This window comes from Grampus griseus (assembly GCF_964374135.1).
Source record: "Grampus griseus genome assembly, chromosome: 3".
Lineage (NCBI taxonomy): Eukaryota > Metazoa > Chordata > Mammalia > Artiodactyla > Delphinidae > Grampus > Grampus griseus.
In genome coordinates, this window is record NC_139019.1 from 116595739 (window position 1) to 116623438 (window position 27700).

The 27700-nt window shown below is 46.8% G+C and overlaps 1 protein-coding gene across 1 annotated transcript; it reads left to right on the top strand.

Annotated features, from left to right (window-relative positions):
- Window positions 1-1013: 1013 nt before the first annotated feature.
- On the top strand, window positions 1014-13410 carry SLC4A9 (solute carrier family 4 member 9; the record flags this gene model as incomplete). The annotated part of the gene is given in 27 exon segments (XM_082652335.1): window positions 1014-1073; window positions 1075-1310; window positions 1664-1717; window positions 1719-1822; window positions 2101-2148; window positions 2151-2194; window position 2198; window positions 2634-2689; window positions 2842-2999; window positions 3255-3267; window positions 3269-3343; window positions 3701-3855; window positions 4221-4339; window positions 4488-4666; window positions 4841-4974; window positions 5140-5396; window positions 6667-6725; window positions 6920-7126; window positions 7252-7365; window positions 8582-8743; window positions 8890-9068; window positions 10010-10082; window positions 11954-12022; window positions 12282-12455; window positions 12861-13013; window positions 13357-13377; window positions 13381-13410. Coding segments are annotated over 27 exon segments (2934 nt in total).
- Window positions 13411-27700: the final 14290 nt, after the last annotated feature.

The window sequence follows — 27700 nt, forward strand, 5'->3', positions numbered from 1 at the left end:
ACCATGACAGAGTTCGATTATTCTTCTAAGAGTAATGAGAATGTATTGGGTGGGTTTTGAGCAGAAGAGTTATATGGCTTGATTGCCTTTTAAAAGAACCTCTATGTTTGAGTGAAATGGAAATGTATTTAAAAAAATAAAAATAAAAATAAATGAGGGCCCCTATGGCTGCTGTGTGGAGAATGGAAGAGTGGAAGCAGAGAGATCACCGTAAAAGGTTAGAAAGCTATTGAAATAATTCGGGTGAGACATGATGGCAGCTTGGAACAGGGTGACCATTTTGAAGTGGGGAGATGTGGTGGAATTCCAGAACTGCTTTGAAGGTAGAGCCAACAGGACTTGCTAATAGACCACGTTCTCCCTTGCACATCTAGTGCCAGGAACTCCTCCACACGCACACCCTAGCTGGCTCCTCCATCCTCACGGCGGGGCTGAGTTAGAGAGGCGGACCCCAGGCACACAGCTAAATTAGGAAGTTTCCAGGTGTTGTTGGACAAAGGAATTTAAAACTCAGGCATCTGTTCTTCATGAACTGCCTCCACCTTCCATCATCAGCCCATTTAGTGGACAGGGCCTCTGCCTGCTATCTCCCTTCTCCCTTAGCCTGCTTGACTTCTATAGACCCAGTTATTTATTAGGTCTCTGTTTGTCCAAATGAGTGCCCTCAGGGTGTGTTGGTGACACTCAAAACAGTCCACGGTATCCGGTGTTTGTATTTGATGCAGAGTAGTGGGTAGTATAATCTGGGGGTCAGTCCTAAGACCTAAGCCAGTGATATATTCCTGTTAATTTACACAAAATGCAGTGGGGTCAGACCGGATCCCACAGGAAATGCGCACCACCATTTTGCCCCAGGTTGGGCATTTCTGGAGAGCCTGGGAAAGGTCAAGCTAGCCTCACACTCTCAGGCTGGCAGAAAATGGGGAAAACAAGCAGGGGAGGAGGTGACTGGTTGGCTCTGGAGTCAGTAGGCCTTGCTGTTTGTGTTGTGCTGCATGCGGGGTGCATTACAAATGCAGCCAGCCAGCGGGCCCCTGGCCTCAGAACCTAGGAACACACCCGTCCCTGAGAGTCTGTGCAAGCCTCACCGAGATGAAGCTGCCAGACCAGGAGGAGTTTGAAGTCTCCAGTGCTTGTGAAAATATACCCACAGGAGAGCTGGACAGTGGCCCTGGCTCTGGCCCCAGCCCTGACGGCCCCTTAGACACAGACAGCAGGGAACAGGGGGTACCCAAGGACCCTCTGCCTTTCATTCAGCTGAATGAGCTGCTGGGCTGGCCCCAGGCACTGGAGTGGAGAGAGACAGGCAGATGAGTGGGACCCAGGCCAGTTTTACGGGGCCCTTCCCCTTCCCCCACTGGTGCCTCCTCCATGACTCCCAGCTCTTCCTGTGTGTGGCATGGTATTCTCACCCCCAATCAGGAGTTCCTTCCTGTGTTCCCCATTTCAGACCCTCACCCTCTATGGTGCTCAGCCTTCTCTGCAGTCTGGTTTTGAGTTCCCCAAGACCCAAGATGAAGGCTGACTGCCCGGGAGGGGCATACTCTGTACCACTGGGCCCGCAACTTCCCCACTGTCTCACTTTCCCTGGCTCTCCTGTGTCCCCACTACTGAACCTGGGAGAGATGCCCTCAGTAACATTGTCTGCCCCTCTTCACCACAGGTGGCTGCTGTTTGAGGAGAAGTTGGAAGTGGGTGCAGGCAGGTGGAGCGCCCCCCGTGCCCACCGTGGCATTACCCAGCCTCCAGAAGCTCTGCAGCCTGATGGCCAAGGGCCTTGTCCTGCTGGACTGTCCAGCTCAGAGCCTCCTGGAGCTCGCGGGTATGCTGCGACCCTTTGCTGGGAGGGCCTGGGCATCCATGCCATTCTATAAGATTTCCCCCACAAAGTTTTGGAATTCTCCAGAGCCCACCCCGCCCCACCCTGGGGGATTACCCATCCCCGTCACAGGGGAGAGATAGAAATGCAGAGTGAAGAGAAAGTTCACTGGCATTCCCTAGACTCTCAGAAGGGAAAGGGACCTGAGCAGAGGGCAAAGGGGAGAGTTCAGGGGCAGGGAGTTCGCAGGAAAGGGTGGGAGCCCCACCTCTGTTCTCCAGAGCAGGTGACCAGAGCGGAGTCGCTGAGCCCAGAGCTGAGAGGGCAGCTGAGAGACCCCCACACCTCATCCAGACCACAGGCACCAGCCCCTGCTGAGGTGAGAGGCCCCTCCCTGGGCCCAAGACCAAAAACCCTGGGGTGGGAGGGTCCCAGATCTCCCCTGCACCTTCCTGGACCAAGAGTGGCCTAACCTCAGCTTGGACCTCAACCCAGGACTCATGAGTGAGAAGAAGCTGGGGTAGTAGTGAGGGGAGAAGAATAGAGGGGCTAGAATCACCACAGCCAGAGCTCTGTGAAGGGATGTTCTTGGTAGGCACTGTGCCAGAGGTCCACGCACAGTATCTTACTTAATCTTCACAACCACCCTGGGAGGTAATACCACAATTATCCCCATTTTAGTGATGAGAAAACTGAGGAGCAGAGGGGGAAGTTGTGCTCCAGTTTTCACAATTTGGCAAAGCTGGTCAGGGAGCCCTGGTAGATCCACCCCAAAAGCCTGTGCTCGTAATCACCGCATAATCCTGTTTTGTAGGAGCTGCTCGTCCAAGAGAGGCTTCTTACGAGGAGGAAGCCCCCCTGAAGGGACAGGTTTGTGGCACTTCCTTGGGCAGGGCTGGGAGAGGAGTTAGGGATTAACAGAGGTCCACCCTCCACTGGACGATTCCTCAGTCAAGATCCTGCCAACATCCCCTTCCCTGAATAACCTTTCATCCTCTGTGTCTCCTTGAACCCCAACCCAGTATCAGAACCCTCTGAGACAGAAGCTCCCACCAGGGGCTGAAGCAGGGGCTGTGCTGGCAGGAGAGCTCGGCTTCCTGGAACAGCCAGTGGGGGTCTTTGTGCAACTGCGGGATCCAGTGGTTCTGGGGCCCCTTACTGAGGTGCCCCTCCCCAGCAGGTGAGGCTGCTGAGTGGGGGTTGGATATCCTGGAGCCCAGAGAAGGCCTTTACCTGCGAGGGGATTAGGAGGTTCTTGGGTCCAGTTCTCTGGGGGTGGGGATGGGGACTGGTACTCAGGGAGGAGTGGCAGTCAGCGCTGCAAAGAAGGTGTGCACAGGAGTGTGTATAGGGGGTTGGTAGTGAGGTCAGAGGCAAGGGCTGCCCTATGAGATAGCAGCCTCTGACTCTCTCTGGGACCTGGTTCCTTCCTCAGGTTTTTCTGCCTTCCTCCTTGGCCCTCCCACACAGGGAAGGGGCCACCATGAGATGGGCCAGGCAGTGGCCATCCTCCTCAGTGACCCGGTGAGCTGGGCAGGCACGTGTGTGTCTCTGTGTGTGTGTATACGTGTGTGCGTGCTTGTGTCAGTGAGTATATGGACTCTCTACGTGTGATCAGTACAGCAGTGAAGCAGAGTGTGGCTTCATGTCTGTGAGTATGAGGACTGAAGTTCCCTTGGCTACCACCACACCTCCACCCCTTACCTAGCACAGGGCTGGCACACAGGAGGCACCCACAGATACTCACTGAATGCATGCATGCGTGAATAAATGCTTGAATGACTCGTCTGCCTATGTGACTTGTGTCTAGTTTTGAAACTGTGAAAATGCATGTAAGGGTGCAGATCTGTATTTAGTGCCCCTCTGTGCCCCTATCCCCAGCAATTCCAGTGGTCAGTTCGGTGGGCCACCAACTTTCATGACCTTCTGGCAGCCCTGGATGCTTTCCTAGAGGAGGTGACAGTGCTCCCTCTAGGTCGATGGGACCCAACAGCTCAGATTACCCCGCCTAAATGTCTGTCTTCTGAGAACAAAAGGTATCTGGGGGTCATCATGCCATAGAGATCCTTCCCCAAAGGCCTTGGGTCCAGTTTCACTGTTGAGGAGGGGCAGTGGGGTAGGGGAGGGGACAGGAAAGGAGCAGACCTGAGTTCTGCTGGACCACTCTGTCGCTGTGAGACCTGGAACCTTCCCCTGCCGGAGCCTGGCTTTCACTCTTGTTAGAAGGTCAGAATGTGATCTGGACCTTGTTGAAATGAGGCCCCGGTCTCCGCGGTCAGAGCCGCGCCCCCAGCCAGCAGAGACACGAGCCGCCGCCAGGGGGCAGGGTGCTGCGAACTCCGGCGCCGAGTTGTGGTCTGATCGGGGATCCTCAGCCAACTCGGGTTCCCCTTGTCCTCAGGCTCCCCTCGCAACTGTGGGAGCCCAAGAGTCCCTCTGCCCGGCGAAGGACCCCGGCTGAGGACAGGCACGGCCGCGGGCCGCACGTGGCCAGCCCGGAGTTGGGGCGGACTGGCAGGGGTGGAGAGCTGGGGTGGGAGCGAGGGTAGCTGTCCTGGGCGGGGAGAGGAGTCACACGGGCCCCGAGGTGTGCGCTCACTGTGGGGGGGCGGGGGAGGCTCACCTGGCCCCAGGGACGTGGGATGCGGGAACCTGGATCACTGATGACCCACGGGCGGGAGGCTCCTTGTCCAGGACGTGCGCCAGAAGGCCTCGTGGTACCCCAAACACTTCTTGGACGCCCTGCACCCCCAGTGCTTCTCGGCCGTGCTCTACATTTACCTGGTTACCGTCACTAACGCCATCACTTTCGGGGGTCTGCTGGGAGAAGCCACCGACGGTGCTCAGGTGGGGGGCGGAGGTGGGCGTGTGGGGAGTAGGCGTAGCTTTGGTGTTCCACCAGCCATGCCCTTCCCCCTCCTCTGGGTCTATGGCTGGGCTGAGGAGACTCCTCGGAAGCTTGGGTTCCTAGGCTGAGGAATCCAGGGTCCTGTGCTGACAGGGCCCACTGTTGGCTTCTATGGGGTGCTGGAAAGCTTCCCGGGCACGGCACTGACTGGAGCTGCCTTCTGCCTGATGGCCAGCCAGCCCCTCACCATCTTCAGCAGCACCGGGCCAGTGCTAGTCTTTGAACACCTGCTCTTCTCCTTCAGCAGGTAGGAGAACTCCCCCACCTCACCTGACCCTCACTAGCACACCCTCAGCCTGGTCTCAGCTGGGTCAATAGGGGAGGGTGGAAACTGGCTCCAGGGGCACCTGACCTGGATTAGGTTGGGAGCAGAATGGGCACTTCCAAGCCCTGCCTGTCTCTCATCCCCCAGAGATCACAGCCTGGACTACCTGCCCTTCTGCCTGTGGGTGGGCATCTGGGTGGCCACCTTCTGCCTGGTGCTGGTGGCCACGGAGGCCAGCGTGCTGGTGCGCTACTTTACCCACTTCACCGAGGAAGGCTTCTGTGCTCTTATCAGCCTCATCTTCATTTATGATGCCATGGGCAAAATGCTGACCTTGACCCATGCCTATCCCATCCAGAGACCTGGCTCTCCTGCCTATGGCTGCCAGTACACAGACCCAGGAGGTGGGCGAGGAAAATAGGGAGCTTGGCAAAATAAGGGAGGATGCAGGAAGGGTTGTCCCCGTACTGTCCCCCTTAGTTAAGTTCAGCAAAATGCTGAGTACTTACCCAGTAACCAGCAGCACTCTTCCCTATTCTGGTTCTGAGTCAGATGAAAAATAGGTCAACAGAGCAGACCCAATATCTTTATTTCTGCCAGTGCTGAGAGAAGAACATTGTTGTATCTATGGGTATGGGCTTCCTAATGATGAAACCAAAATTGGATCAACTTACCCACCCAGTCATGGTTGCACTGGACAGGGACTGTCTCACCCTAGAGGAGCAGAGCTAAATGCACGCAGGGTGCAGGCAGCTTACTCCCCAGAGAGGGAGAGGAAGGGGCAGGGCCAGGCATGCCCAGCTTCTTCTCCCAAACTCACCAATCAAATAAATCACTGCTCTTCTCCTGGGCCAAGTTACTGACTGGGTGGAGAGGAGCTTGGAGTATTACACTTGCACATTTCCCTCCACATGGACCAGGATTGAGGAAGACGTGTCCTCTCAAGAGTTCCAGACTCTGTACTAGGCATGAACAAGACTAATTCTGGCCCCAGTGGAAACACACAGATTTGTGTGCTCATCCATTTGTTGGGTGTCTGCCCTGTGCCAGGCACTTGGGTTACAGATAGGTAGGGAATTTGAAGCGACAAGGGCATGAGGCAATTTCCTGAGGACAGACTTGGTAGTGATCAGTCAGCAGACAGATGAGTCAGAACTAAGAACTGTCTGGTTCAGCTGGACCAGTGAAATTAGGCTCCTGATTTGGGCTAGAGAAGGTTCCAGGGGAGGAAAAATCATCTGAATTCTTTTTTTATTTTTTTAAATAAATGTATTTATTTTATTTATTTTTTATTTATTTATTTTTGGCTGCGTTGGGTCTTCGTTGCTGCGCGTGTGCTTTCTCTAGTTGCGGCGAGCGGGGGCTACTCTTTGTTGCGGTGCGTGGGCTTCTCATTGCGGTGGCTTCTCTTGTTGTGGAGCATGGGCTCTAGGTGCGCAGGCTTCAGTAGTTGTGGCTCACGGGCTCAGTAGTTGTGCCTTGCAGGCTCAGTAGTTGTGGCTCACAGGCTCTAGAGTGCAGTTTCAGTAGTTGTGGCACATGGGCTTAGTTGCTCCGCGGCATGTGGGATCTTCCCAGACCAGGGATCAAACCTGGGTCCCCTGCACTGGCAGGCAGATTCTTAACCATTGTGCCACCAGGCAAGTCCCCATCTGAATTTTTCTCTCCTTCCAGGAAATGAGTCTCAGTGGACAAGCACAAAGCCAAAAGACAGAGATGATATCTTCAGCGTGGTGAGGGCCTATTCCTGGGAGGGCCCGGGAAAGAAAGGGTGGAGACCAAAGAAGTCAGTAGTTCCAGGCTCTTCCCACCCCTCATAGGTCACTGAGGCCCAGCCATTTGCTATGGTTGCAGATCTCCTATCTTGTGTACTCAGTCTCAGTGGACATCAGTGGACATTTATTTCACTGCCCATAACCCCATCCAGGACCACCTCTCCACACAAGACCTAGGCCTGGTCAATGCATCCTTGCTGTCCCCACCTGAGTGTGCCCGGCAGGGAGGCCATCCTCATGGGCCTGGCTGTCATACAGTCCCAGACATTGCCTTCTTCTCCATTCTCTTCTTCGTTACTTCCTTCCTCTTTGCCATGGCCCTCAAGCACGTAAAGACCAGCTGCTTCTTCCCCTCCATGGTAAGTGTCACCTCTCTTTCTGTGGGAGAGAACTGGCTCTTGGCCTCGGGCCCTGTCTGCAAATGGGAAAGGGGGCAGAAGGAAGGGGATGGTGGCCTGAACCTGAGTGTCTGCTGGGTGGCCAGGTGTGCAAGATGCTGGGTGACTTCTTCTCAGTCCTGGCCATCCTGCTGGGCTGTGGCCTCGATGCCTTCCTGGGCCTACCCATGCCGAAGCTCACGGTGCCCAGAGAGTTCAAGGTGAGACCTGGGAGTGGAGGGCAGAGGGCAAAGCAGGGCCAACAGAAAGGACCCTAGAGGAGGAAGATGAATAGATCCCATACTTCTTCTCTAGTCTTCTGTTTTCTCACTCATAAAATAGAAATAGTATAATAATGGTCTCAGAGTTGTTGTGAGGACACATCGTGTGCCAGACACATAGCAAGCACAGAATAGGTAGCTACTATTATAGGTAAGGGGTTAAAAGAATGGGTTCTGGTCAGCCAGCCCTAGGTCTGAGTTCCACTTCTGTCACTTCCTAGCTGTGTGACTTAGGGAAGTTAACCCGCATTCTGAGCCTCAATTTCTTCATCTATAAAATGGAAATAATAAACTACCATAGTTTCTACGTCATAGGTTGTTTTGAGATTCACAGAAGATCATAGTGCATAGCACTATCGCATTTCTGGGACTGGCACATACCAAGACCTCAATAAATGCTAGCTATTGTTGTTACATGTTCTCCCTACTCTTGGCATGGCCCTACCCACTACACTACTCCCCAAATTCTTCTTGGCACCCACGATTGCCTGCTCTGATCCAGTAAAGCTGGAGCTCCCTGCCCAGGGCATGACAGTACACAGGACAAGGCTCAGCACTGACTTAGCACCTAAACTTTGCCTGTGCATTTGGAGACTTCCCCTCCAGCTTCCCTCACGGCAGGAGAGCACGGGGGCTCCAACTGAGGCAGCCTCAGGGGCTCAGAACCCAAGGCAGCAACTGGGGCCCTCCCCCGCAGCAGACGCTTGTAATCAGGGCAGACTCAGACACACCCAGCCCTGCCCCTGCCCCAGATCAAGGCAGGTGTGAACCTGAGTTGCCCAGCGCTGGATGGGGGTGCGGGGTGCCTAGGGAGAAGCTCTCTGTACATCAAGAAGTGTGGGCGGGCCTCCTCCACCACCTCCTCCTCTTGCAGGGAGGGAAGGACCCTGAGAACCAAAGTCCAAAGCCCCTAGCTCCAGCCCAGCCCCTAGGCTGGTCCCCCTCCTTCTGCCCTCTGCCATCCTTGCACTGGGATGCTTTGAACCAGCTGTGCACATACAGACTGCTCCCACCTAGCATTCAGTGTCTTAGAGCATGCAGGGAGGGGGGGGGAGGATGGGGGGGGGAGCTGTGGAAGAGTGCCAAGGCTGGAGTGTGCAGGTGAGGTGCTCTTGAGATACCCTCTCCAACCTGTCCACGGACTGCCCTTCCCTAGCCCACACTCCCTGGACATGGCTGGCTAGTGTTACCTTTTGGAACCAACCCCTGGTGGCTGAGTGTGGCAGCCGCCCTGCCTGCCCTGCTATTGTCTATCCTCATCTTCATGGACCAGCAGATCACAGGGGTCATCCTCAACCGCACCGAATATAGACTGCGGGTAAGGCCTGCTGGGTAAGACCCTAGGTCCCTAGCCCAAGGACAGGAGCTCCAGAGTGGGGTCCAGGCTCCCCCTTTCCCACCCCAGAAGACAGAGGGCCCAGATCTGGGCTAGCTTCATCCTCATTGCCCCACCGCTATCTGCAGAAGGGGGCTGGCTTCCACCTGGACCTCCTCTGTGTGTCCGTGCTGATGCTGCTTACATCAGCTCTTGGGCTGCCCTGGTATGTCTCAGCCACTGTCATCTCCCTGGCCCACATGGACAGTCTTTGGAGAGAAAGCAGAGCCTGTGTCCCAGGGGAGGCTCCCAGCTTCCTGGGCATCAGGTGAGGCCAGTATTCAGGAGGCTGGAATGAGACATGGGCAGCAAGGTGGGGTATTGGGTACAGGGCAGAGTTATTTGGGCAGCTTAAATTGTAAGCTGGTGGGCTTCCCTGGTGGCGCAGTGGTTTAGAGTCCGCCTGCCGATGCAAGGGACACCAGTTCGTGCCCCAGTCCGGGAAGATCCCACATGCCGCGGAGCGGCTGGGCCCGTGCGCCATGGCCGCCGAGCCTGTGCGTCCGGAGCCTGTGCTCCTCAACGGGAGAGACCACAGCAGTGAGATGCCCACGTACCGCAAAAAAAAAAAAAAAAAAAAAGGTAAGCTGGTGACTCCAGAGGGCTCTCTCACTGCCCCATGAGCGCTGCTGTGGGGTGAATGGGTGGGTTCTGGGCTCTGAGGTGGGTGAGTCAGGTCTTCCCCTCTCCTCCTTCAGCCATGAGACTGGGAGGGGCCTCCAGAGGAGCGTCATGGATATGAGTGTGGAAGCAGCCAGGGCTGAGCAAGGATGAGGTGCTACCTAATAATCCCCACTCAGTGTAGAAGCACCTCATTGATATTACAAAGTAACCATCACAAAAACAATTTTGTTGGAAACACAGTCTAACTGTCGAAAGTATGTGAAATCAACTTTGCAAATTATGAAGTAGAAGTTTTTATGTTAGTATAAAAATTGCTAATTTTCCATCAAAATAAAAGATAAAAACAAAGAGCAGCCCTGAGCTAGAGCTGCTGAAGAGGACTGGGACCCCCGTATTGAAGTGACCTGTCCCTTCCTCTCTGCCAACTTTTCACACCAAGCTAAGGTCCCCTCCCTGCCAGGTTACTGTCGAGGGATCCCTCCGCTTCCCTCCTGCCAGGGTCTGTTGTGATGTTTGGCCAGCGTGCCCAGCCTGGGCACCCTAGGGGCTCTCCCAGACCCTAGCTAACTCCTCCTTTCCCCACAGAGAGCAGAGGCCGACGGGCCTGGCGGTGTTCATCCTCACAAGAATCTCCATCTTCCTGGCACCTATACTCAAGGCACCTTAGTCAGACAAGCCAGCATCGGGGGCAGGGCAGTAATAATAATAAATATAGGAAGAACTGACATTGGCTGAACATTTACCACATGCTGGGCACTGTGTTAAGTTTTCTCCATACATAGTCTCATTTAATCCTCACATTACCGCTGAGAGGCATACGCACTTTAAAAACGAGGAACCTGAAGGTTAAAGAGGTTAAGGAGCTTACAAGAGACCACCAAGAGACCTAGTTTCTCACATCTATCTGAGAACCCAAACTCCGACCCAGTAGGCTTTCTACCCAGTGGAGCAGGGTGCAGACATGCCACCATCCCCAGGGCCCAAGCACTACCCTTGCTCCAGACTCTCAATGAGCCTTAGACTAAGAGTGTGATCATCACAACCCAGAAAAACTTGGAGGCAAAACCCCTTCACTTCTCCCTCACCAGATGTTTATAAACACCTATTGTATACAAGGCTCTGCGAGGCACCTGGGAGAAGAGGGTGGGGAGGGGAGTAATATTGAAGAAGAATATGGAACCAAGCCCCTGTCAGCAACACATACACATGAATAAAAATTAAGCAACAAGTAACAGCAGAAAGGTTCAACAAGCCAAGACAGCAAAGCAGTCAAGGAGGATGTGGAGAATGGTTACACCAATTCACAGGCAGGACGACAAGAGGTTAGCGGAGGGAAAGGTTATGGAGGCTGGGTGAGAGGAGAGTAGTTGAAAGAGCCAGGTGGACCGGATCAGCCGCTGACTAACTAGGTGACTCTCATTCAGCAGATTTTTACCGAGCATAAGCCATGTGCCAAGCACTGTTCCAGGGACTGGGGATATAGTGGTGATCAAAACAGATCATCCATATCTTGCATTCTGGTGAGAGGAGACAGATAAAAACAATTAAAGCTATAAACTAGGATAATTTCAGATAGTGATAACTTCTACGAAAAATAAAAGAGGATAAGGTGATTAAGAGCACCAGGGGTCTACTTTATTTATTTATTTATAAGTTTATTTAATTTTTGGCTGCATTGGGTCTTCGTTGCTGTGTGCAGGCTTTCTCTAGTTGCGGCGAGCAGAGGCTACTCTTCATTGTGGTATGTGGGCTTCTCATTGCGGTGGCTTCTCTTTTTGCAGAGCGTGGGCTCTAGGCACACGGGCTTCAGTAGTTGTGGCACATGGGCTCCGTAGTTGTGGCTCGCGGGCTCTAGAGGGCAGGCTCAGTAGTTGTGGCACACAGGCTTAGTTGCTCTGTGGCATGTGGGATCTTCCCGGACCAGGGCTCGAACCCATGTCCCCTGCATTGGCAGGTGGATTCTTAACCACTCAGCCACCAGGGAAGTCCCCAGGGGTCTACTTTAGATTGGCTAGTTTCTGGGGTGTCATGACATGAGTAGTGAGAAGCGTGAGTAGTGAGAGGGATGTCAGGGAAGAGCATTTTAGGTGGAGGGAATAGGGAATTCTCTGGCAGTCCAGGTTTAATCCCTGGTCGGGGGGAAAAAAAGAGAAACATAAGTGGAGGGAATAGCAAAGCAAAAGGCCTTGCAAGGGGTAGAAGTAAATTTGGACATAGTGAGGAAAGGAAAGGGGGCCAGTATAGCAGGAACAGAGAGAGCAGAGAGGAATGTGAGAGAGAAGAGTGGTAAGAGAGGTAATGGGCAAGTTACTTAGCCTCTCTGAAATCCAGTTTCTTGATCTGTAAAATGGAGAAAATTATAGAATTTACTCCATCTGATTGATGTGAAGCTTCAATGAAAGCAGGCAATACAAAGTGGGTAGCTTACATGCTGGAGGCTGGAGGCTGGGGTTGGAGCCTGGGGGGGTGGGTATCTGGGCAGCTGGCAGAGGTGAACTACTTTGCCAGCTCTCCACTTCTCTCTACCAATTCATCCCAATGCCTCTGCTCTATGGCATCTTCCTATACATGGGGGTGACAGCAATTAGCAGCATCCAGGTGAGTCCATTAAAATCACCAAGTAACCCCACTCTTCTCCTTTTCTTTCCCGCTGGTACCTCCTGCCTGCATTTGCCAATTCCCCTCCTCTCCTCTTTTCCTGCCTCTCCTGGCCATAGGGACTCTGCTGCCACGCTGTGGTTGGGGAGGGGACCAAGGGAGCCTTCTGACCATTCCCAACGCTGGGCTTGGATAGCTAACAGTGACACCCTCCAGGCTACCTGAGTACACTGCTTTCCTCCTCCTCTTGTTCCCCCAGTTCACGAAGAGGGTGCAGCTATTATTGATGCCAGCAAAGCACCAGCCGGACCTTCTGCTCTTGCGGCATGTGCCTCTGAGGAGGGTCCAGTTCTTCACAGCCATCCAACTTGCCTGCCTGGGTCTGCTTTGGATAATCAAGTCTACCCCTGCAGCCATCATCTTCCTCCTCATGGTTACTCAGGGCAGAGTTGGGTGGTGTCCTGATGGCTCCCAGGACACTCAGCCTGGGAGGGTGGCCAAGGCCTGAATGAGAGGAAGAATCTACCCTCTGTCACTTGCCTTGGCTGTGCCTGGTTGGGAATCCTAGGACAAAGAAAGATGGCCAAGAGATGACTACAGATGGGCTAGACCTGGGATACCTGGTTCAATTCCTTTCCCAATCTCTTTGGGCTGATCAGCCACAGGTAGGGATATAAAGCCCAGAAGAAAACTGAAGACCTGGGAGAGGCAAGGCTGGCACTTTTGTTACTCAGTAAGGTGATAATGTAAGTGGCTTCTGGCTTTGTTCTTACTCACTGAGGAAGTTAAGAGCCATGGCTATTGCTGACAGCCCTTGGCTTTGTTTCTATCCCTGCAGTTGCTAGACCTGGTGGGGGTCCGAAAAGCATTGGAGTGGGTCTTCTCACCACAGGCACTCCTCTGGCTGGATGAGCCGATGCCAGAGGAGAGAAGCATCACTGAGAAGGGGCTGGAGCCAGAGTACTCATTCAGTGGAAGTGACAATGAAGATGTGAGCTCCAGGATGGGCCCTCTCAGGAGAACAGGGCAGGGGTGTGGGAGAGAGGTCTTCTCCAGCAGTTGCCCCTAAAGTGTAATATCTCTGTTAAGTCTGAAGATCTGATCAACACAATCATTCCTCTTTGTTCTGTATTAACATAGGCACACTGAAGGAGCGAGGGAAATTTTTTCTTCATATAAGCCCAGGGTGGGTGGAAAGGCCTGGGGACAAAGTCCTGATCTTTGTCTTAATGTGGGTTTATATCCTTTCACTCTCTGGGTTCCTTTTTCTCTGCTATCTGTCTCAGTCTTTTGTCTTTCTGTTCCCAACTCATCTTGGGATCTCTGTTCCATAGTCAGAGCTGATGTATCAGCCATAGGCTCCGGAAATCAACATCTCTGTGAATTAGCTGGTATGGAGTTGGGGCTCCAGGAAACTGAGCGTGAGGTAAGGGTGTGAGGAAAATGCTCCTGGTGTTGAGGATGGGGAGGTGCGGGCTCAGACCTTGGAAAGCTCCAGTGTGCTGAACAGCCCTGTTTTCTCTACATGCTCCAGTCCCTCCTGAACCCCCTAGTGGGGGAGGGGGTAGCAGAGTCTCTCCAGAGGAAAGAAGGAAACAAGCGAGGGTTCATGGGCTTGGCTCCCTGTGGCACTGAAGTCTGGCCAGTAGAGGGAGCTCAAGCTCACACCAAACTGGAAGGGATGGGAGGTGGGGAAGGGGAGGGTACAATGATAAAAGAATGGGAAGGAGCAGGGAGGAGAGGAAGGGAGGATAAAGCCTCCTGCAGCTTTCTTTGCCTTGGAGGCTCCTCCCATAGGCTGCTTAGAACCACACTCCAGACAAGTGGAAAGATTCTTTGTCACTTGCCCTCTCTGCCTTTCCTTCATTTTATTCATCCATTTATCAAAACGTTTTCTGAGTACTTTTGGAGTATCCAGGTACTAGAGATACACAGTGGTAAGATAGTCATGGTCCCTGACCTCAGGAAGTTAAAATTCCAGTGGGAAAGACAACTGTTAGAGTGGGATAGTGCTGGCTAAGGGAGGGAGAGGCTGTGGCAGCAGAGAGGCCTCCGATCTCTTCTTGGAGGGTGGTGAATGTCCAGTGGTGGGAGTTGGGTAGGGCTTCCAAGAGGAAGTGGTCCATAATTTGAAATCTGAAGAATGAACAGAAGCTAGCCAGGATAAGATGGAGGGAAAACGTTCTAGACAAAGGGTACAGTACCTGCAAAAGCCTGGAATTTTTTCCCTTGATGAAATGAACTCTTTGGGGCTCCACCTCGCCATGTCTCTCCAAGCCCAAGAGCCCGAGTCCCCACCAGTTGCAATGGAAAATTCTGGGGGCTGGAGGGAGACAGGGAAAATCACGGGATGGCTCAGAACAAGATCTCTTGAGCTCTCCTTATCCCCTATCACGGCTTGGCTCTGTTCTTTGCCTTGTTGTGTAGTCCTTGCTCTGACCCCACTATGTCTTCTCTCTGTTCACAGGTATTTACTCAGGAAGTCAGGACATTGTTGGCCTTTGGCTTAACTGCCAGATGCTCAGTCGGCTGGGAACCTGGAACGTTGGGGCAGGACTGGAAGGCAGCTGGCCAAGACCTCATTCACTCTCCTGAGCCGGGGGTGGAGAATGGCAGGGGACAAGCAGGTTTGCTTTGTGGTTGGGAAAGTCTGGTAAGCCAGAGGGACTGACCAGACCCCATTCACTCTTTACACCCCATTGAAGGAACCTAAGTCTAGCAGCCCTTCCCATTTTGAAACTTCTGTCCTCACAAATTCTCTTTTGTACAGTCAGGGTGTTGTCAGGGAACTCTTTTCAGTTTGCAAAAGGGAAAAAAAGTCCCTCTTTCCAGAAAAGTATTTCTCTATTTTAAACAGTTTTTTTACACATATAAAAATAAACTTTAGTTTTTTGACCACAAAAGTGAATGAGATTATTGCAAAATATTGGAACACTCCAGAATGTATAATTTTGAAATGGAAATCATCCCAGAGGTAGCCAGTGTTCACATTTTAGTGTATATTGTTCAGAGTTATTGAGTTCTATAACATGCTTGATACTTAATATGTGTTGGATGTTTTCCCCATGTCGGTACTACAAACATATCCAACATTCCTCTTGCATAGAATAAATAACTTTATAAATTGAAAAAGATATCATATATACAAAAGAGTATATAAAATGTCTTCTGCAAGTGCATGAATTTCTCCAGAGTATATGCCTAGGAATGAAATTAAAGAGTAACAATAAAAAGAACACTTGTGTATACAACGCTCAGGTTAAGAGGTATCCTAGTACCTCAGAAATCCTTTTGTATGTTCCTTGCATACTGCACCCCTAACTCCCCATAAACACATCTGAATTTTATGGTAATTATTTTCTTGCTTTTCTTTATAGTTTTAACATCTATTTATGTATACTTATGTATTTGTTATTTTGCCTATTTTTGAATGTTAAATAAGTGGAATCACAGTATATGAGTTCTCTGCTTCTTTCACTCAGCATTGTTTTGAGAATTATTCATATGGATCTATGCAGCTGTAGTTTGCTTATTTTCATTGCTGTTTAGCACTCCACTGTATGACAATACCACAATTCAATTATCCGTTTTACTGTTGACTCAGAAGAATTCACTGCTGAAGCCATCTGGACCTGGTGCTGGCTTTGAGGAAAGTTAAGTTCATTCAAATTTGTTAATGGTTATAAGATTTTTTAAAAAATATATAGACTATATATTTTTAGGATATAAAAAATCGAGGTTAAGTTTAATTTATAATTAACAAAGGTAAAATGAAGTTTTGTTTCTGTTTTTTTCTTTTTTGGCCGCTTGGCTTGCAGGATCTTAGTTCCCTGACCAGGGATTGAAACCGGGCTCCCAGCAGTGGAAGTGCCAAGTCCTAACCACTGCACTGCCATGGAATTCCCAAAATGAAGGTTTTTATTGAATTATTTAACAGCCTACAATTTTTTCTCCAAAACATGAAGATCCAAAACGTCCCATAAACAATAAACTGTGATTCCAAAGCACACAGCCTTTCCATTACTGAAAATGTTATCTTTATCTTATCTCAGTTGGTCCAGGGCAGGTTTTAGCAGCATTATTTTGGTAATTTTGGCTTTATGTTGGCTGGGGAGAATTTACAGGTGGTGACTAATAGGCAAATAATTTGAGAAGTTCCTCCCTTAAATGTTTTATAGGGACTTCCATGGTGGTCCAGTGATTAAGACTCCGTGCTTCCACTAAAGGGGACACGGGTTCCATCCCTGGTTGGGGAGCTAAGATCCTGCATGGCAGTGTGGCCAAAAATTAAAAAAAAGAACAATTGTTTTATAGACTTGAGCCTCCTCTTTCTATAATATTATGGCTATTTCAGCCCCTGGCAAAAAAGCATTTGCTCAATAAATGTTTTGAGAAAGAGTGTTTGAATAAATGATGCAGAAATGTTATGAATGCAACAGATGATTGTTAAATATTCAGTGAACATCAGTGAGAAGAGAAAATCATACTTTCTACCCTAAAAAATGAAAAGTGCTGTCTCTTTTGCCACACTTTCCCAAAATGATTTAAGAAATCTGCTTCACAGTTTGCAGCACTAGTTGAGAGTAACTTTTGGGGAAGGTACATAATGAAAAAGACAGTACATAGTCTATTAATATAAATTAATGATCCCAAATAAGGATCTAAATAATGGGGGCCTAAATCAGTTGTGTGTTTTTTTTAATGGTGATGGAATATACTAAAACAGTGATATCTATATCAGTAAGAGAAAGGAAATATGAAGTATCAAGTTCTTAAATATAATTTTAAATTTTTAAATTTTTATTTATTTATTTATTTTTCTGGGCATGTCGTGCGGCATGCAGAATCTTAGTTCCCCAACCAGGGATTGAACCCATGCCCCCTGCATTGGGAGTGCAGAGTCTTAACCACTGGACTGCCAGGGAAGTCCCCCTTAAATGTAATTTTTTTTAATTGAAGAGTCCTAGTCTTCCTCTTCATCACATAGGCAGCACCTTTGAAGTAAACAAATCTGTAACTTGACCAACTTTTTGGAATGTGGGTCACAGTGTGACCCAACCCAGCCTCTGATGGTTAGCTTCATCATAAGCTCCATGGCCTCAGCTCTGGGAAAGACTGTATTTTTTTTTAGCACCATTTTAGGTTCAGGATATAGGATTTTTAGGCTCTTTATTTCTTCTTTAGCCAGTTTTGGTGAATTGTATTTTTCTAGGAATCTATTCATCTTATCTAAGTTTTCATATTTATTGGCATAAAGTTATTAAAACCTTTATCTGTTTAATATATGTAGCACATTTAGCTATAGTCCCTTATCATTTTTAATATTATTTGTACTCTCTTTTTTTGTTCTGGTTACTCTTGCCAGAAGTTAGTCTATTTTATTAGTCTTTTTTTAAAATAAATTTATTTATTTTTGTTTATGATTTTTGGCTGTGTTGGGTCTTTGTTGCTGTGCACGGGCTTTCTCTAGTTGAGGCGAGGAGGGGCTACTCTTTGTTTGCTGTGTGTGGGCGTCTCATTGCAGTGGCTTCTCTTGTTGTGGAGCATGGGCTCTAGAGTGCGTGGGCTTCAGTAGATGCGGCACGTGGGCTCAGTAGTTGTGGCTTGTGGGCTCTAGAGCGCAGGCTCAGTACTTGTGGCGCACGGGCTTAGTTACTCCGCGGCATGTGGGATCTTCCTGGACCAGGGCTTGAACCTGTGTCCCCTGCATTGGCAGGCGGATTCTTAACCATTGAGCCACCAGGGAAGCCCTATTAGTCTTTTTAAATAATTAACTTCTGGTTTTGTTGATCTTCTCTATTAAATATTTTTTTACTTCATTAATTTCTACTCTTCATTATTTCCTTCCATTTCTTTAGGTTTATTCTGTTAATTTTCTAAGTTCTTAGCTCACTATTTTGAGCCTTAGTTATTTCCTGATGTAAGCACTACTGCTATAGATTTCCTTCATAGTACCACTTTAGCTGCATCCCACAGTTCTGATATAGTATTCTCATTACCATTTATTTCTAAGTATTTTCTAATTTCTACTATGAATTCCTCTTTGACCCACAAGTTGTTGAGAAGTACATTTAAAAATTTTCCGAACTTATGGTTTTTCCCCCTTAATTAATTATCTTTTTATAACGGATTTTTAACTTAACTGCATTTAGACATTTGTGAGGCTAACTTTATGACCTGGCGTGTGGTCAGTTTTTATAAATGTTCCATGTGTGCTTGAAAAGAATGTTTACTCTCCAATTTTGGGGAGCAATTTCCTACCTATTTCTATTAAGACAGCCTGCTAGTTGTGCTGTTCAAAATATTCTATATATTTCATAAGTTTTTTTGGGTCTGTTTGAACTATCAAGTACTAGAGGAGGTATGTTAATATACCTACTATGATAATGATTTTGTCAATATCTCCTTGTGGATATGTCAAATTTTGCTTTTATATATTTTTAAAAGCTGTGTTATTGGGTGCTTTCCAGTTTAGAACTGTTATACCTTCCTGGTTAAATGATCCATTTACTATTTTGTAATGGTCTTATTTTGTGATGACTAGGAATGCTTTCTGCCTAAAAGTTATTTTGTCTGCTAGAAATATAGTTAAATCAGCTTTCTTTTGGTTAGAATTTACCTATATTGTATATTTACATTCTTTGAATTTTAGTCTGTGTTTTTATATTTTAGGTGTATCTGTTATAACAAGCACATAGAGAGATATGGTTGTTGTTTTTTTTAACCCAATTTGACAATCTGTCTTTTAGCTAGAGAACTCAGTACATTTACATTTAGAGTAATTACTAATATATTTGGTTTTGTTTTATTTGTTTTCTGTTCTGTTTTTCTGTTTCTTTTCCCTTTTCTCATCTTATTTTGGATTGGTTGAGCTTTCTTGTCTTTTAATTTTCTTTTCCATTTTCCTCCCTCTACGCATTTGGGGTATAAAGAAAAGGGAAGTCAAGGATGACTCCAATGTTTCTGGCATAAGTGACAGGAAGAATGGAATTGCCATTGACTGAGTTCATATTTGGGCATTTTAAGTATGATGCCTTTTAGATAATAAGGCAGAGATATCAAATAAGTAGCTGGACATGCAAGTGTGAAGTTCAGGGGAGAGGTCTGAGTCAGAGATAAAAATTTATAAGTTTATTAGTATATAAATTATATTTAAAATGGACTAGGTGAGATTGCCAAGGGAATGGACTTAGAGAAGAGATCCAAGGACCAAATCTTGGAACATTCTGGTGTTAAGAGGTAGGAGGTTGAGGAGCAACCAGGAAAGGAGAAGATTGAGGAGAGGCTGGTGACATGGAAGCAAAACCAGAAGAATATGGTATCATTCTTGAAGTAAGAAAATGTTTCACAGCAAAGTGTTTCTGGTTAAAATTTGTTTTAGGATCATGCTAACTCATTACTTTTGTGCCAGTTCGTCTATGAATTTTAAAGTTAAAAATTATATCTAACCTAGCATTTTAGTTGTTTAACCTAGCATTTAGTTATTTAGGTTGTTCAGAAATTTTAATCCATACAATGCCAGAAGTGGAAATTCTGATGGCTCTTTTTAATGTTATAAAGAAGGATCCTAACATTATAGTCTAAGTATCTATTGATGGAGAGAAATATATATCAAAAGTATCATTTAAACTTAGATAATTGTATATTTTGTTCATTTTAACAGCATCTACATATTGTTGAAAACATCTTCATTTAGACTTATTTAAATATTCAGCAAATACTTACTGAACATCGACAGTATCCTGTCAGATAAGGTTCCTGATTTCATGGAGTTTACATTGTAGTGAAGGATAGAAGTAACAAACAATGAATAAGTTCATCTCAGATAATGGTAAATACTCTGAAGAAAATCAAACAGGGTAATATAAGGACTGGGAGAAGACACTACTTAAGATGGATGTTCAGGGAAGGCTTCTCAGAGGAGGTGACCTTAAGGTAAGACCTGAGTGACAAGGAACCAGCCAAATTATCATCTGCCTGCAGTCAAGGATGGTAAACATACACATGAATGGTAAACATACACATGAATTTTTTTTTTAAGATTTATTATTTTTGGCTGCATAGGGTCTTAGTTGCGGCATGTGGAATCTTCATTGAGGTATGTAGGATCTTTCATTGCGGCACACGGGCTTCTCTCTAGTTGTGCATGCGGATTTTCTCTTCTCTAGTTGTGGCGTGTGGTCTCTGTAGTTGTGGCGTGTGGGTTCCAGAGTGCGTGGACTCTGTAGTTTGTGGCATGTGGGCTCTCTAGTTAGGGTGCACGAGCTCAGTAGTTGTGGCGTGTGGGCTTAGTTGCCCCACGGCATGTGGGATCTTAGTTCCCTGACCAGGGATCAAACCTGTGTCCCCTGCATTGTAAGGAGGATTCTTTACCATTGGACCACCAGGGAAGTCCCCCATACACATGAATTTAAGAGCTCTATAGTCTTTTTTTTTTTTTTTTGGCTGTTCCAGGGTGACATGCGAGATCTTAGTTCCTCGACCAGGGATTGAACCCGTGTCCCCTGCAGTGGAAGCACAGAGTCCTAACCACTGGACTGCCAGGGAATTCCCAAGAGCTCTATACTCTTTAGATTGGGAACCACTGTCATATGGGAAAGATTTTTTTTTTTTTTTTTTTTTGCGGTATGCGGGCCTCTCACTGTTGTGGCCTCTCCCGCCATGCAACACAGGTTCCGGACACGCAGGCCCAGTGGCCATGGCTCACGGGTCCAGCCGCTCTGCGGCATGTGGGATCTTCCCAGACCGGGGCATGAACCCATGTCCCCTGCATCGGCAGGTGGACTCTCAACCACTGCGCCATCAGGGAAGCCCATGGGAAAGATTTTGAAGTACTGGCTTCAGACTTAGCCCTTAGCTTGGTCAGTCCAGACCATATGGGCCTGAGATATTCCTTTCCAGGCTCTAACCCATAGACTTCAGTTTTCTGTCAGTAAAATGGGGACAAGAGCCTGGATTCTAGGGTGCTGCGAGGGTTAATTAATGCCTATAACATTCTTTAAGATCTTTAGTATATGTGCTGCCAAAGTGAGCACTCTTTAAGATCTTTAGATGAAAGACCTAGTGCTGCATAGACAGTTATTAGAGCCTCCCAAGCCCCAGGGAAAATCTCTCCCTATCAGTAACCTATATTCTCTCCTCTCCAGTCTGTAGCTGTGGAACAATGGTTCTCAAACTTTCATGGGAATTGGACTCAAACGTTGTTATAATGTGAATTTCTGGGTTCTCTACTTGAAGTTCTTCTTTGTTTGTTTTTGTTTGTTGTTGTTTGTCTACTTGAAGTTCTGATTCTCCCTAAGGTTCTGGGTTCTCATCTTCCTAGTTCTGTGTTCTTCTGTCCTCTTGTCCAGTGCCTCATGCTGCCCAACACTCTAGATTTTTGTCTTTGCAAATGGACCTGAGTGTGCATTTGTCCATATATACTAAGGTCAGAGACATCTTTGGTCATTTTTCCTGAGAGCAATTCACAGCAGATATTGGGGGAGGCAGGAATGTGTCTGTATCTACTTCTCAAATTAGTCACATGTTAGAAGGAGGATTTCAGGGAAACTTCCGAATAAAAGGAGGGAGAAATTGCTGACTGGTGCAACATGGGAGATGAATACATGGAAAGTAATTAATCCTGGTTTGAGGACCAGTTCACTGCTTCTTACCTCTCTTCTTGGTGCTGAATCCCAGTATAGGAGCTGTCCAGGGCTTGATGGATCACTTCATTCATTTACTCATTCATTCATTCAACAAATATGTAGGTATTAAATATCTATTATGTGTCAGGCAGTGTTTGTATGTTGGAATTCAGTGTTAAATAAGACAAGATCTCTATTCTCCTGGAGTATCCATTATAGTAGGGGGAGACAGAAAATAAATAAATATATAAAGATATATACATAAGACTGTTTCAGACACTGGTAAGTACAATACACAAGTTAATGTGATAAAGAAGGTGGGTGACTACCTTAGATTAACATTTGAGCAGAGACCTGAATGACAAAAAGAAGTCAGCCTTGAGAATAGGGAGGAGGGGATGGAGGGGAAGCATTTCTGGCAAAGGGAATATCAGTGCAAAGGCCTTCAGACAGGAAGGACTTCAGAATCTTTGAGAAAATGAGAAAAGGCCCACATAACTAGAGTGGAGGAGTGAGGGAGAGAAAATTTCAGGATGAGGCTGGAGAGTCTGAGGATTAGGGTTGTAGGCGACCATAATGTATACCTTGGAAGAAGTGGTGTGGATGAGGCCTTGTCCCTTGGGGTAAGAATAGTAGAGGCCAACTCAGAATTGCCAGAACAATCTTGAAAATGAAGAACTGTGTTGGTGGACTCACACTTCCCAATTTCAAAACTTAATTCAAAGGTATAGTAATCAAGACAATGTAGTACTGGCATAAGGAAAGACATATAGAATTGACAGTCCGGAAACAAATCCTCACACTTATGGTCAATTAATTTTTGATGAGGGTGCCAAGACAATTTAATGGTGAAAGAATAGTGTTTTCAACAAGCGGTGCTGAGAAAACTGGATATCTATACACAAAAGAATAAAATTGGACCCCTACCTCACACCATATGCAAAAATTAACTCAAAATGGATCAAAAACCTAAATGTAAGAGCTAAACCACCTCTTAGAAGAAAACATAGGTATAAATCTTCATGACCTTGGATTTGGCAATGGTTTCTTAGATATGACACCAAAAGCACAAATAACAAAATAAAAAAATAAATTGGGCACCATCAAAATTTAAAACTTCTGGGCTTCCCTGGTGGCACGGTGGTTGAGAGTCCGCCTGCCGATGCAGGGGACACGGGTTCGTGCCCTGGTCCAGGAAGATCCCACATGCCGCGGAGCGGCTGGGCCCGTGAGCCATGGCCGCTGGGCCTGCGCGTCCGGAGCCTGTGCTCCGCAACGGGAGAGGCCACGACAGTGAGAGGCCCGCATACCGCAAAAAAAAAAAAAAAAAAAAATTAAAACTTCTGTGCTCCAAATGATACTATCTAGAAAATGAAAAGACAACCCACAGAATGGGAGAAATATTTGCAATCATATATCTTATAAGGGACTTTTATCTAGTTTACAACTCAATAATAAAAGGGACAAAAGCAATTATACTCCAATAAAGATGTAAAAAAAAATAATAAAAGGGACAAATAACCCAATTTAAAAATGGACAAGGGATCTAAATAAACATTTATTTAGATATATAAATGGCCAATAAGCACATGAAAAGATGCTCAACATCATTAGCCAGCAGAGAAACACAATTCAAAACCACAATGAAATACCATTGATAACCACTAGGATGGCTATAAACAACAAGTATTGGTAAGGATGTGGAGGAACTAGAACCCTCACACATCGTTGGTGGGAATGTAAAATGGTACAGCAGCCCTGGAAAACAGTTTGTGTTCCTCAAAAAGTTAAACACAGGACTTCTCTGGTGGCGCAGTGGTTAAGAATCCACCTGCCAGTGCAGGGGACACGGATTTGAGCCCTGGTCCAGGAAGATCCCACATGCTGTGGAGCAACTAAGCCCGTGCGCCACAACTACTGAGCCTGCTCTCTAGAGCCCATTGGCCACAACTACTGAGCAGTGTGCCACAGCTACTGAAGCCTGCGTGCCTAGAGCCCATGCTCTGCAACAAGAGAAGCCACCACAAGGAGAAGCCCGTGCACCACAACAAAGAGTAGCCCCTGCTCACTGCAACTAGAGAAAGCCCGCATGCAGCAACAAAAACCCAACGCAGCCAAAAATAAATAAATAAAAGTTAAACACAGAATTAATATATGACCTAGCAATTATACTCCTAGGTATATACCCAAAAGAATTGAAACCAAGCACTCAGACACTTGTACACCAATGTTCATAACAGTATTATTCACAATAGCCAAAAGGTGGAAACAACCCAAAATGACCCAACAACCCAAACTCATGAATAAACAAAATGTGTTATACCCATACAGTGCAATGTTATTCAGCAATAAAATGGAACAAAGCACTGATAAATGCTACAACATTGATGAACCTTGAAAACATCATTCTAAGTAAAAGAAGTTAGTAACAAAGGACCACATGTTGTATGATTCCATTTATATGAACTATCTAGAATAGGTAAATCTATAAAGACAAAAAGGTATACAAGTGGTTGCCTAGGGCTTGGGACCTGGGGTGTTGAGAGATAATGGCTAATGGGTTTAGGGTTTCTTTTTAAGGGTGATGAAAATGTTCTAAAATAGATATGATGGTTGTACAACTCTGTGAATATAACAAAAGTCACTGAAATATACACTTTGGAAGAACTGTGTGACATGTGAATTATATTTCAATAAAGGTGTTAAAAAAATAAAAAGAATTGTAGAGGCCAGAGCCCAATATCTAATTAGAAAAGTCACAACAGGGAAGTTGAAAGCCTCTAGGGCCTCCAAGACGAAAGAAATTACCACTGCTGGGCAAGAACTGGGGAATTCTCCAATACCAACTCTAGGAACGTACTAGCTAAGTGAACCCAAGGGAAGAATCATGGCCTTGGGAGGTTTCTCCAGGTTGTTTTCAGAGACCTGTGTTTGTTCATCTCCCATGAATATATCCATGTCCAAAGGGGATGTGTAATGATGCAAACTAGAGCTTTGTTCCCTCTCTAGATTCTCTGCTCTTTTCAATGACTTTTATTTCAGAGTCCTTAGCTCCAGCCTGGACATATCTCCTGTTCATTAATAACTATAGGATCACAGAGCTGGAAGATCATCTCATCTGAAGATGCAGAAACTGAGGGTCCAGAGAAGGAGAGTGATCTGCATGTTCACACAGCCAGTAAATGGCACAAAGGAGTATCAAATCATGGTGAAATGTCTTATGCCTAAATTCCCCATCCTAGTGACTATATCCCTAATGAATCAGCAATAGCCTAAGGAGAGAAGGGCTCAGGCCAGGGGAGGGGTGGATGGTAGGAGGAAAGTAGAAGCTTAGGTGAATGTGGAGGTGGAACGGGAGGTATATGGGAAAGTAGCAGTTGTTATTATGTTGGTTTACATTTTTTTCTCTTTAAACTTGATTCCATGTTGATCTATTCTAATTAACCAGGTGGTACTGTTGGTTCTTAAAGGCCATTGAAGGGTTTAGGCTATTTTAAGAAATGGGCCAGAGCAGGAGGAAGGGAATCCGAGTATTATTGCTTTAGGGGATGTCCCTGGCTCCTTCCTGTTCATGCTGTTGAGCCCAAGTGGACCAGACGTGGCCCCTGAAGGTTTGTCTTTACCAGCTAACTTCGGAGTTTCTAAACGCCTTAATAGCTGTGCAGGTGCCTCACTCTCATCTTCCCTTTCCTAGTCTCTCTCTTTACCCAGCACAACCCATAAGTCTTATCTGGAGACTTAGACAGGGAGAAGAAGGGAAAGAAGTGCCTTTTCCCTTTCATAAACTCACATCAGAGATACCCAGAGCACAGTTCAGAGCTCTTGTTCCCATGCTTTGACTGCTGGGCTAAAGATGAGCAGTGGCTGAGTGGGAAAAGACTGAAAACCCAGCAGAGTCTCCATAGGTCATCTTCTCCATTCTTCTGCCACTGCTGGAACCGCTATACTATAGTACTGCAGCAGCTCTGAAACTTTTTGATCTCAGAACCCCTTTACACTCTGAAAACTTATTACAGACCCAAAGAGCTCTTGTTTATATATGTAGGCTTTGTCTATTGATATTTTGTCTACCAATATTTACTGTAACAGAAATTTAAACTGAGGAATTTTTAAAAATCCGTAATTTCATTGCATAACTGTGAACACGAGTTACATAGTTTTAAAAATTAATTAATTAATTAATTAATTTTTGGCTGTGTTGAGTGTTCGTTGCTGCGGCGAGCGGGGTCTATTCTTTGTTGTGGTGCGTAGGCTTCTCATTGCAGTGGCTTCTCTTGTTGTGGAGCATGGGCTCTAGGCATGCTTGCTTTAGTAGTTGTGGCTCACAGACTCAGTAGTTGTGGCTTGTGGGCTCAGTAATTGTGGCTCGCAGGCTCTAGAGCACAGTCTCAGTAGTTGTGGCACATGGGCTTAGTTGCTCCGCAGCACGTGGGATCCTCCCAAACCAGGGCTCGAACCCATGTCCCCTGCATTGGCAGGAGGATTCTTAACCACTGTGCCACCAGGCAAGTCCATGAGCATTCAAAACAAAAATAATTTAATGAGAAGAGTGGAAGTTTTTTTTTGTTTGTTTTTTGTTTTTTGCGGTACGCGGGCCTCTCACTGTTGTGGCCTCTCCTGTTGCGGAGCACAGGCTCCGGATGCGCAGGCTCAGCGGCCATGGCTCACTGGCCCAGCCGCTCCGTGGCATGTGGGATCTTCCCGGACCGGGGCATGAACCCGTGTCCCCTGCATCGGCAGGTGGACTCTCAACCACTGCGCCACCAGGGAAGCCCCAAGGGTGGAATTTTTAATGTCTGGCTTAATAAAAGATGGATGGATTCTCCTATCTGCTTCCACATTCAGTCAACTGCAATATAGTATTTTGGTTGAATAACATGAACCAAATCTGGACTCACACAGATATGTAGTTGGAAAAGGGAAAAATATTTTAATGGCTTTTCCAGATAATTGTGGTTACTCCCTTTAATACCACACCAAAATTAAACGACTGTTAATTTTGTAAAGGTTGAAAACATAACTATAAACTTTTCATATTCTGTTACATTAAAATTCATTGGTCTATCTTTGGATGGTTGTTTTACTCGTATATGGGTTTGTAACATCAGCCATTGGTCATTTGGGAAATATTGGTCCACTGAGTTATGTAGGTCTTTCAAATACTGACACATTTAATTATATAATATCGAAAACCACATTTGTTAATATTATCACTATCTCAGGACTTCCCTGGTGGTCCAGTGGTTAAGACTCCATACTCCCAATGCAGGGGGCCCGAGTTCTATCCCCGGTCAGGGAATTAGATCCTGCATGCCGCAACTAAGAGTTCGCATGCTGCAACTAAAAGATCCTGCACGCGGCAACGAAGGTCCCACATGCGGTAACTAAGACCCGACGCAGCCAAATAAATAAATAAATATTTTAAAAAGTATTATCACTATCTCTTCAGAAAAGTCTTTTAAGTTTTGGGAAACTGTAAACCAATGGTAGTGGGTACAATTTTGCAAAATCCTCATTTTTGCCCCAAAGCCTGAATTTTATAACTGGAAACAAATACTGTCAGCTGTTTCCCTTCAGATGGCAGGCTCCAGAAAATGTCTGCCAAATACACAAGTCTGAATTGCCAAAACTTATCTGTCAGTCACACTTTTCATGTAAAAATGGTATTCTATGAAAAAGTGGTTAGTTCAGCTTTGCAATTGGAAAGTTCAGCTTTGCTGCCTAAGTCTTTTTCCTTGAGACAATCATGTTCTTGAGGCAAGCAATGTATAGCAGAAGTGCTTTATGTATACTTCCCATTTCCTCACATAGAATATTTAAAATATATGTACTCAAGTGTTGAGTTTTGTTTTCTGTTTTTAATATTTATTTATTTATTTGGCTGCACTGGGTCTTAGTTGTGGCACACGGATCTTCGCTGCTGTGTGCAGGATCTTCGTTGAGCCATGCAGGATCCTTAAGTTGTGGCACGCAGGATCCTTCAGCTGCGGCATGCGGGCTCTTAGTTGTGGCATGCACGTGGGATCTAGTTCCCTGACCAGAGATTGAACCT